The sequence below is a fragment of the Anticarsia gemmatalis genome, chromosome 13 (assembly GCF_050436995.1).
Source record: "Anticarsia gemmatalis isolate Benzon Research Colony breed Stoneville strain chromosome 13, ilAntGemm2 primary, whole genome shotgun sequence".
NCBI lineage: Eukaryota > Metazoa > Arthropoda > Insecta > Lepidoptera > Erebidae > Anticarsia > Anticarsia gemmatalis.
Window position 1 is genome coordinate 5,116,159 of NC_134757.1, and position 10,580 is coordinate 5,126,738.

General features: G+C 37.6%; 2 protein-coding genes across 2 annotated transcripts; both read right to left on the reverse strand.

Moving 5' to 3' along the window:
- Positions 1 to 8: 8 nt before the first annotated feature.
- Positions 9 to 1,300, reverse strand: LOC142977579 (ADP-ribose pyrophosphatase, mitochondrial). The gene is made up of 4 exons (XM_076121552.1): positions 983 to 1,300; positions 663 to 894; positions 439 to 587; positions 9 to 328 (listed from the first exon to the last, which is right to left on the reverse strand). The coding sequence occupies exons 1-4, from the start codon at positions 1,224 to 1,226 to the stop codon at positions 30 to 32; spliced, it is 924 nt and encodes a 307-aa protein (XP_075977667.1). The 5' UTR covers positions 1,227 to 1,300; the 3' UTR covers positions 9 to 29.
- A 445-nt stretch (positions 1,301 to 1,745) lies between these two features.
- On the reverse strand, positions 1,746 to 10,483 carry Cap-D2 (CAP-D2 condensin subunit). The gene is made up of 21 exons (XM_076122015.1): positions 10,249 to 10,483; positions 10,053 to 10,166; positions 9,806 to 9,975; positions 9,392 to 9,564; positions 8,950 to 9,091; positions 8,743 to 8,838; positions 8,435 to 8,608; positions 8,028 to 8,189; positions 7,746 to 7,883; positions 7,218 to 7,583; positions 6,733 to 7,062; positions 6,270 to 6,470; positions 5,573 to 6,115; positions 5,312 to 5,491; positions 5,028 to 5,239; positions 4,681 to 4,851; positions 4,235 to 4,507; positions 3,822 to 4,086; positions 3,543 to 3,737; positions 3,204 to 3,303; positions 1,746 to 1,891 (listed from the first exon to the last, which is right to left on the reverse strand). Exons 1-21 carry the CDS (start codon positions 10,364 to 10,366, stop codon positions 1,812 to 1,814), a joined length of 4,203 nt encoding a protein of 1,400 aa, XP_075978130.1. The 5' UTR covers positions 10,367 to 10,483; the 3' UTR covers positions 1,746 to 1,811.
- Positions 10,484 to 10,580: the final 97 nt, after the last annotated feature.

Here is a 10,580-nt window from a genome sequence, read left to right on the forward strand (position 1 = left end):
AATAATAATCATATTACTAAATGAATGTATTAACTAGTTTGAGAGTATTTTGTTAACAATTTGTTGTACACATCAGTCACGATTTCTTTGTGGCTTGCATACAATTTTAATTCTGGAGTGATATCTACCCAGCGAACACCAGCAGCGTCACTCCCTGCATGAAGCCTCATCCCACCAACAATAGATCCATTGTTGTCATGGAAGTTGTATGCAGCACTCTCCATCCATGCATTGTCAGTATTTCTATGATCATCAATATACCCTTGATATACTACATCACCACCTTCAAAGAACTTTACAAATTTATCTAGCCAAGCTTTCTTTTCATCTGAAACAAAGTATAATTTTTTCCATGAGATGACAAACCTGTCTTTCACATTATCTAATCTAATTTTAACCACAATACATAATGTATTATTATATTGCTGTCATACACACCTTCAGACATTGTATCGGAGTTAGTAGCTTCTTCCATGAACTCCCTGACAGCAGTAGCAGTTACTTTCTCTCCAGGGTCCACCATACCACCCGGTAAAGCCCATTCACCTGTGTCACCTCGTTTTATTGCTACAAACTGCAGTATTGGTCTAAAAATATTCACATTTTTTTAAATTATGATCCATTTAATTACATGTAACAATATCAAAGTATAAATTATTTACTTATTGGCTTTGTCATGCTCTATTTCACCATTCTCGAGCCTCTTCCAACTAGTAACGATAGGATCTGCAGCATGATTCGGTCCCCACCTCCCGAGCACACCTCGGCCAGTGACACCAGTTCTTCCAATAGGATTTAAAGGATATTGGTTTACAATTTTATAATTGCCCATGTAGCTCACTCTACTGACTTTGCCATCAACACTGTTGAAATGTGGTTTAAAACTAGGATTTTCTAAAAAAGTATTACAAAAACACTAACATCAAACATGTTTTATTTTTTTTATTCAAATATGTTGTGTTATATAATGTTTTTGAATTACCAATGTCTGGATCTGCCCACGGTTGTCCGTTTATGTGTGGCGAAGTATATTTAACCGGTTTATATTCACTGAATTCAGTAGACCAGCTCACTTTGTCGTCAGGAACAGGAAATCTTTCAACGTTAGAGCGAGGATACAGACCCCCACGACATTTAAAGTGCGTAGTGATCAACATCACTAGACTTGATCGTACCATTAAAATAATGCAAAAGAAAAAAATAAATATTATTATTTTAGGAGTCATAAAAGTGCACCGCCTTTGCAGTTATGAAGCAGACAACAACAAACCAGTAGAACTTTAGAAGTAAGAAATGACAGCAACTGTCACTCATTGACAATGAATGAATGACGTCCTATTCTAACTATTTCTAACTGCGTTCATTCAAATTACAATAATTTGCATTTTTAAATTTTAGGTGCCTTAGTTGGATCTAGCTCAAAGAATAAATCAATAGGCTACTTGAGGCTGAGTCAAGTATTTTTAGTTCTTTTAATGACTAACTGACGGCACTATTTTAAGAGAAATTAAAAATAAATTGTACTATGTGACGCTCTGTGTCGGAAAAATTTTGGAAATGGAACCCGCGAAACATTCTTTAGTTTAGAGATTCTATTAATGATAAGAATTTTACCCCGGTTGGATTAATCTATCTTACACCAGTTTCCATAGAGTTAATGAGACAATAGGACTACAATGAGACGGCACTACAAGATATATCATAAACAGGAAAATGCCTTGAAGAATGAAACAGATAAATACATTCTTACAACTATGTATTTAGAAATAAGGTATTGCTTAGTTACAATTTATTTTAATTGTTAATAATGCTCATTTTCTTCTTCGTGTAGTTTTCTTAGCAGTTGTAGGTTTTTTGAACACTTCTTCGTCTTTTTTCTGGAACTCCTCATCTGAGAAAAAACAAGATTTTCGAACTTACAAAAATACTTTATTTTATATTTTACTAGCTGACCCGCGCAACTTCGCTTGCGTCCTATAAGGGAGAATGGGTGAAATTTTTCCTCGTTTTTGTAACATTAATTACTGGTACTCTGCTCCTTTTGGTCGTAGCGTGATGATATATAGCCTATGTCCTTTCTCGGGTATCAAAATATCTCCATACCAAATTTCATGCAAATTGGTTCGGTAGTTAAGGCGTGATTGAGTAGCAGACAGACAGACAGAGTTACTTTTGCATTTATAATATTAGTATGGAGTATGGACGATTTATGTACTTCCAGTCAACACGGTTTTATAATAATTTTATATAAACAAAGCCATTCAACGTTTTGATTTTGTAATAACAAACCCTTGCTGATTAATAAGGGTTGTGAAATCCCATGGAAGGGTTGAAATACGGGGTTTTTTAGAAATGTTTTTTAATCAATTTATTTAGCGGATTTTTGTTGTTTTGCTTTTTTTTGAAAGTGATAAAACACAATGTTTGTACCTAGTAATATTATCAAAATTCAAATTCAAATTCAAAATTATTTATCGCAACAAACATGGTTCAGAGTTCTTATTTATAATACAGTTTCACATATTTGGCCGTTATAGGGACGCTGCCCCCGCCGCCGCGGCCGGCCCGTACCGTGCCGCAATACTAATATCGTGATATCTCCTAAACTATATGTCTAAATAACACACTGTAAACTGCAAAAATAATCTAAATTAAATGCTCGTGATGATGAACTTACTTATTTTGATAAGGATATATGTATTATTGGTTATATCACCAGTTAAACATCACCCAACGAATTAAATGTTTTTTTAATACAGAAAAGTAGTTTTTGTGACTTAAATAAAAAAGCTGGATATATGTCATCGCGGACTTTTTTGTAGAACTAATAAAGACCAATGTTTTTGCTATACATTGTTCTTACTTGTATCCAACGGTATAAGCGGCGCACGCACAAATGCAATCTTCAATTAGATTTTTTTTCTGACTTCTTGGACATAAATCGCTATAACTCAGCTAATATAGTTTCAATGTATTTCAATTATATATAAAAACCTGTCGGAGAAAATACTCTTTCTATTAGTGAAAACCGCATCAAAATCCGTTGCGTAGTTTTAAAGTTTTATGCATACGAAGGGACTACAGACAAAATGGGCGACTTTGTTTTATACTATGTAGTGATACAAATACATAAGAGACACTCTTTTTGGTGTTGTTAAAAATATCAAAAGCCATATCTACTGAAGATTCCATGTAAGACATACCTGAGTCGTCAGAATAGTTAACTGCCTTGTTTCTCGTCGGCGCTTTCCGTGATGACTTTCTCACAGATTGTGGTGTGTCAACGTTATTTGGTGGTTCATTCTGAAAAAAAAAATACAAGTTCAGATAAAACATCTGGTTCGATATTTAAAAACAAGCAATGAATGTACCTAAAATAATAAGTTAAGAGTTATAGAAATTGTGTTGCTCGAAAGCAATAATTTCAGAGAAAACTGGTTTGTGTCGAAAAAATTGTTTGATTATACTATTCTTGGGTGCAGGCTTGTTCATGGTGTGTCGGAAAAATTAATGGTGACAAATGCTATTGGTCTGGGACCTACCTCGTCTGCGCTAGAAGACGATCGACGTCGGTTTCTGCGAGGCGCGGGGCGACGTCGCGGGGTAGCGCGCTCGGGTGCTGTAGCCGCTTTCTTCGCCTCCTCCGAACTACATTCCTCTGCAGTGTTTTGTTGTTCCTCATTGTCGCGGACCGCGAAACATTCCTCTATCTTATCACCCAACTCGGTTACGAGTGTCTATAAAAAATGAATGAAATATATTAATAAAATTATAACTACAGACCGTGCAAGCAGGTGGGTTACTTAACAAATCGTACATACCTTAATTTCAGCCTTAGCCATCTTTGATGTATTATTCATTAAAGTGGTAAAAGATTCCATGACTCCATTGCAATGTAATTTATCTTTGTAACAGTCCATATTTTCTATGAGTTTACGAAGAGACCTCTCGTTGTACGTGAATAAGGATAAACAATAAGCAAGATCCCTCCATTGTCTCTCCTCTGTCGACAGTTTGAATCTTTGGCACAGTTTTTCTATCAGAGCTTCCATTTGACGGTCTTTTTGTATAAGCGATGTTATGTACCTGAAATAGACAAAATTATATTAATCTGAGAACATCACTGTAAAAGGTATTGCAAGATATATTTCATAAACCATTCCATTAAAAAACAACCGACTTGCGTAAATACTGTACATGACTTTAGTACGACAAAGTATACATTTTTTCTTACTTCATAATAATTCTATACTGGTCTTCAGCCACATTGAGTTCAGGATCGCTCAGTCTGGATATAATATCAGGCATCACATTATACAACGCGTTGCCTTTCTGCGACAATTGTTTGAAAAACAGCCTTGTCATGGATGCCACTCTTGCATCCTTGTCGGCACAGCACAGTGCCATGTCCGCGATCTGACCTTTCACTCGCACCATCTCGTGAAGTACTAGGAATGATAGCATTTTCACCGCGCACTGACGGACTTCTAACTCTTCGTCGCTCAAACTGAAATTGTAAACTTATTTAATGCTAGCTTTTGCCAACAATTGTGTCATAAGCTTTCCCAGGTTTAGTACCCTAGGTTAATCATTGTCTTAAACTGTCTGAACCAAATTTCATTAAAACCTGTTCAGTAGTTTTAATATTAATAATATTAAGATATTTTTGTATGCACTTACATATGGTAAATATGATGAGTCCAGGGTTGCGTCAGATTAGGGAATCGTAGAGTCAGGTCCGCGAATGCGATGGTCAAGTTAGTTCTGAGCGACACATTCTTGGATTTCTTGAGGACGGTTACCATCAGTTGTAAGCCTTCCTCACACACTGCGTTTGACACCAACATAAATCTAAATGACAATAAAAAATCTTTAAAAACCTTTAGAACGAGTTTTCAATTAACGAAATTGATTGTTGCTGTTGTTGGAACAATAATTTTATTAGATAAAAGGTCCAAAAAAATATCCGTGTAGTTATGAGCGAAGTGAAAAGCTTTAGGCGCGCCGATTATTAACCGACGAAGTACCTGGTAAAACTAAGCGCAGCTGCGGCTTGCAGTTTAGGGGAGACTTTCGCAGGATTAGCGAGCAGCCACCGCAGCAGCTGTACATATCGTGCCAGCGCCGCGCTGCCGCACACGATATCTCGCTCGCACACACCGCGCACATACTCCGCATCCGCATCGTCCGCCACTGCGCCTTCTAGTCCCGCTTCTTCTTCCGTCATGGTTGTGTTGGCCTGCAGATAAACATCACGTTAGCACGAAATTTCCTTTTTCTTGACACGAATGTTAAGTACGCCACTTCTCACCGAAGGTCCTTTATTGGACGTGACGCTGGCGGAACGCTGGGCTCGCGAGGAAGCGCTGGCATTGCTGGCGTTCATGAGCGTCTGACGTCGCAGGTCGTCGACCCGCCCGCGTCGTCCAGGGGTTGCGAACGCACCTGCTTTCTTTTTACGTTTCTCTTCTATTTTGCGTTCTTCTCGGACCTAAAGGTTTAGAAATGTCTTGTTATTAGAAATCAAAGCTTGTTAAGACATGAAATAATTAAGAAGGAAACGTTATAATACCTGATTGCGTCTTCTTAGCTCGCTGTATACACTAATATCAAGGTAGATCAGCTGTTGTAGAGCGACGTGTCCGAGCACGAACACGAATCTAGTCAACAATTCCGTTGGCAGGCTGACGTCTTCTGGAGTTTCAGCATCTTTGACCATCGCCTCTTCGATACATTTGTACATTTCTGCAAGAAGTTTTGCACAGAGGATCTCCGGTGTATCGCAGACTGCGTATATAAAGTCGATAGAATTGGCGGCAAACGAAGTAAATTTGTCGAACTTTGAAAACGTTTCCATTAGACTGTCGAAAAGGGCAGTAAATATAGCATGTTCTATTGGATATCTTTGGTTCTTTTTAGATAGAGGTAGTAGTAGTTGGATGCTGAGGTTTCTTGAGTTGTAGTCGGCCGTGAGTCCGTGGGTTTGTATCACGTCGAGGTTAGCGATAGCTACGGAGGGTTTCGCTTTGGCGATCATAACGAGGAACGACAACGCGGCGTAACTGTCCATGTCAGTTGTTCCATCTATCTTCTTCAGGAACATTTCCCAAAACACCTGTAAAGGGATATAATACAGACTCTTGTTAATCGTATACTTACTAAAGGAAAATCCGTTTTTTTTTTTTGTATTTTAGAACTTATCGATGGCTTGACTTATGGATATAAGTTGCATCATTTATTTTTAGAGGCTTTTCAGTTGGCATATTTACCTGAATGATGGCGGGCGTGATGTCTCCCTTCTCGATCCACTTATCCACAAGATGTTCTAGCGCAAGTGCACTCCCGCGGTCGATGTGACACATCAGCGACACGAGTTTCTTCGCAATAGCGAAAGCACGAGCGCGCTCCACTTTGTTATCGCATTCAAGGTACATATCACGGTATGCACGTTCAACTGCTTCCCGTTTTTCCTATAGAAATAATAAGCTTGGTAGATGCAAAGGACTAAAAATGTTGATGTTCATAGAAGTTTGTCGTTAGACTTTTATAAGGAGTACTGATAAAGCATAGCATAAACTTACGTTAAGTTTATGTTAAGGTAATCAGATATTAAAAGACTATTGCACAAGGCAGAATGAATTATAATTTCGTGTAATAAAATCGATGAGTACGCGTACACGTCAGGTGCACGTATACGATACGAAACGGCATACAACTTAAAAAGTCCCTTACCTGATCAGGGGACCACACAAGCATCAACATATTGGCTACGCCCATCTTAGCAGACTCTATATTGAAGTGGTGTGCAGTGGTGAAGAAGTCTATCGCTTCACTCACATCGCCGGCTTGTTTCGACATCAACAGAGAATTTATTAGTGGCACTGCTTCAGATACCATTCGGCTAAAGTGCACAGATTCTTGAAGAAATGCTACAATGTTCTCTTTCTCTTCCACTCTTTTGTATAGCGCTAGTTCCTGCTCACACTGTTGTGTGAGCGAGATGGATTGCCTTCTGTCTGGTATTATGAACATATTGCGGAGTAGCGCCACGAAGTAATCGATCTGAAATATGAAAGGATTGCCATTAATCAGAGAATACAAGATTAAGATCCATTACTTCTTTAGAAATCTAAGATATACTTAGATGCGAAGTTGGTACTGAGTGCCTTATTGTTACAGTTCAAAGATTGAGGAATGATATTTAACATAATATGTACCTGATCACTTTTCTCCATGTCACATCTAAGCAACTTTGCATCAGGATATTGCCTTTCTGTATGTTTTACAATTAAATACGCCTTATAGTAATTCTTCTCCCGCAGATGTTTACGTATTGCTTCATACAAATTATCCAATGATGCCTGCGAGAGCTCCGGTTCATCCTGCGTAAGAATATCCATACCCTTTTTTATAGCACTCACGACATCATCTTCAATTTTCTCCCATTTCTTTATTAGTTCGGCATCTGGACCAGGATTGAGCTTTTTCTGTAGATCATCTAGTATCTTTTGTTCAGTCTGTAGTTGTTCTTCAAGAATATCCAGTTTTAGTTGGGCAGAAAATGGGTTACATTCTAAGAATATCTGCAAAATAAGAATTGCTAAGTTCGCTTTCTGTTTGCATACCAAAGGCACCATTATATGCATAGATCTCAGAGACTTGCGAATTTATTGTCAATTAGGCACGTTATGGGTTACGAGATCAACAGAAAGGACGACATCAAGTAATAGAGACGCAGTTTTTACCTTAAGCAGTTGTATGGCAGCTTTCCGCACCAGCGCGGCTTTATCCTTGAGTCGTCCGATGGCTCGCTCCAGCACAGTCCGCTGTCGACTCACCGGCACACAGTTCTCTCTTTGGAGGCGACACCAAAACTGAAGCACCTATGACAGTAGTGTGTTATGTAAAGTAATTTACTAAATTGGTAAAACCTTGCATGAGTTTGATGAGCAGTTTCACAGACATTATTTGTAGTCATTGAAACTAGTACGAGAATGGAGAGTTCAGTGGACATGATAATGCCGTACCTTATGCCGCACGTACGCGGACAGGTCGTGTATGTGCTCGTGCAGGTCGTCGAGGAAGTCGTCGCGCTGCGCTCGCTGCGTGTCGGAGAGCCCCTCCCCGCGCAGCTCCACGCTCAGCACCTCGCACATCATGCCCAGCACACTGATGCGCAGTGTATAAGACTGGAATACATAAAAATACTTATGAGTTAGTGAATCTGGCCCTTAATCTTTACTAATGCTTAAGAGGGTACTAATACTCCGATAAATGTAGCCATGAATACTAAAGTTTGAATCTATTCTCTCATCATAAAAGTAACCAAGTATATCTAAAAGCACAAATGTTGACTATTTTAGGCTTTCGTAGATTTCTTGAAATGGTATAGATACATGACAAGCTCAAGGTTTGAAAATTCTAGCAAACAAACCTCATCACTCTCAAGATACGGTTGAATGGTAGCAATGGCATTGGACATCTCTTTGGGCAGCTCTTTAGTGAGCTCTAGCAGGAATGCACCGCAGTTCCTCGCCGCGCCCTGCTCGGTGCCCGCACCGGCGTTCTCTTCATCTGTTGATGCTAATGCCTCAGCTATTTCACGCACCTGCAAATTGAGACATAATAAGTAAGAATTATTCATACCTCAAAAGGAACTGTCACTTTGTAACTTACATAGTTGTAAGTTATTCATGCAAGGAAATAGATGATTGTATTAAAATGAAATCTGTGTATCCTTACCATTTGAGGCCCAAATGTTCCAATTCCAAACTCTTTAGTCAACTGTACTACTCCAGCACATATAGGAGATACTGCATGCTCTACCATTTGGAGAACCTATAGTCAAACCAAAAGTATTGTATTACTTTACTTTAAGTACACAGTGCACCAGCAGTTAAATTACAGAGTGCTAGAGATAAATTGGTAGACTGATTGTGGATATGTTACCTGTACAAGTTTTATCAGACATGAAGTTCCATGATTGTATTTCTTGATAAGAACTCCTAATACCTGGAACACTGTTTCTCGGACAGACTTGTTCTTTATTATTTGCTCTTCAAGAGCTTTGTAGCAGGGATCTGCTACCATTCTGGAAACAAAAAACAGTTTCTAAATGTCTTATTTCAATGTGTATTTTATTATTATGATGCATATTATCACCCCTTCCTTGCCTTGCAGTTGGACAGTAATGGGTTAAAAAAAAAATGATGCATATTTTTGTAGAGTATTTTGCAATCAAAAATCAAGCAAATTATATTTCTAGACTTGTTTGATGTTTTAGTGGGACATGTAAATTAGTTTTTTTCAATTATATAATATCCTGTTTGATGATGTGAACCCAACATGCTACTGCCTAGACACTGGTATAAGGTGTTATTAAAAAACTTACGTAACAAAATTGTCTTCAGCTAAAGGTGGGTCCCAGAGCTTGGATAATGGGTGCTGTAGTAACAAGTGCAGTGTGACCAGAGCTGCTTGCTTGTCAGACTCAGTCCAGCCACAGAACTCTTCATCATCAGTTGTCTTCTTGCCTTTCTTACCCAGGGTCAGCTTTGTGGAGTTCTAGTAAACAAACTACAAGATTAGCTTTATAGTAAAGTAAACATAGTCATAAAGTTTAATAAATAATAAATGCATGAATTAATTTAATTACTATGGTGCACATATGTACAAATAATAGAATGGTCAGCATTAATAACGGGCAAGAACAGAGAAAACGTAAAAAAGAAAAATATTGTCCTGAATATGGTGCAATCTAGTGCAAAATAGTTTATATATAAATAAAAACAATCTTCTTTCTTACATCTGCAGCCAGTTTTACATCCTTTACTTTCATTATCTGTGTGAACAGATACATCATCATTTTCAAAATGTTTAAATTCTTTGTTCTCATATCGGCATCAATTTCTTCTTGAAATAACATCTCAAAATGGTTACACAAGTTTTTAGTAGCCCGCATTATGTGATCAAACCCTATAAAAAAGCAAAATAATAGATGTATGGTCACTTTCTAAAAGTTATAGTTAAAGTTTATCAATTAAAATATTTACCTTTATTTATTACATTCCATTCTAATTTACTTCCATGTACTATGATGGAAAAGTAAGTATCAAAGTGTTCTAAGATGAAATCAACACCATCTGTGTTGAAAGCTCTGGCAGCATCTGAAACAAGACGGTTAAATAGGTACATTTGCGATATTATGTTCATTTCGAACTTATTTAAAGAATACATATCACTGTTTACCTTGTAGTTTCGATAGTAATACGCGCGGCTGTACAATATCCTCGACATGGTATTGTCCTGCGTGAGATTCCAATAGTTCGTCTTTTTGCAATGGTATAGCAAACTCAAAGTTACTCATTTTGAATACAATGATATCTTCAGTGACCTTTATCTCATTCAACTATTTATCAAACAAATTAATAACATCTCCGAGTGGCGGTAAATAAAACGTTTATTTTTGAAATTCATAAGTTGACAGTTTGACATATTATATTGCCAAACGCAAAGCATAAACAATAGATCATCAATAGATTTGAAAGTTACATTCTGCAATATGTTACATAATTTACTAC

Coding starts and splice junctions, on each gene's coding strand:
- LOC142977579 (XM_076121552.1), bottom strand. CDS start 1,226: ATGACTCCTAAAATAATAATATTTATTTTTTTCTTTTGCATTATTTTA. Junction 895..982: donor GTGGGCAGATCCAGACATTG/GTAATTCAAAAA, acceptor ATACTTTTTTAG/AAAATCCTAGTTTTAAACCA. Junction 329..438: donor CTCCGATACAATGTCTGAAG/GTGTGTATGACA, acceptor ACTTTGTTTCAG/ATGAAAAGAAAGCTTGGCTA.
- Cap-D2 (XM_076122015.1), bottom strand. CDS start 10,366: ATGAGTAACTTTGAGTTTGCTATACCATTGCAAAAAGACGAACTATTG. Junction 4,852..5,027: donor GCTGCGCTTAGTTTTACCAG/GTACTTCGTCGG, acceptor ATTGTCATTTAG/ATTTATGTTGGTGTCAAACG. Junction 1,892..3,203: donor TAACTATTCTGACGACTCAG/GTATGTCTTACA, acceptor GTTTTTTCTCAG/ATGAGGAGTTCCAGAAAAAA.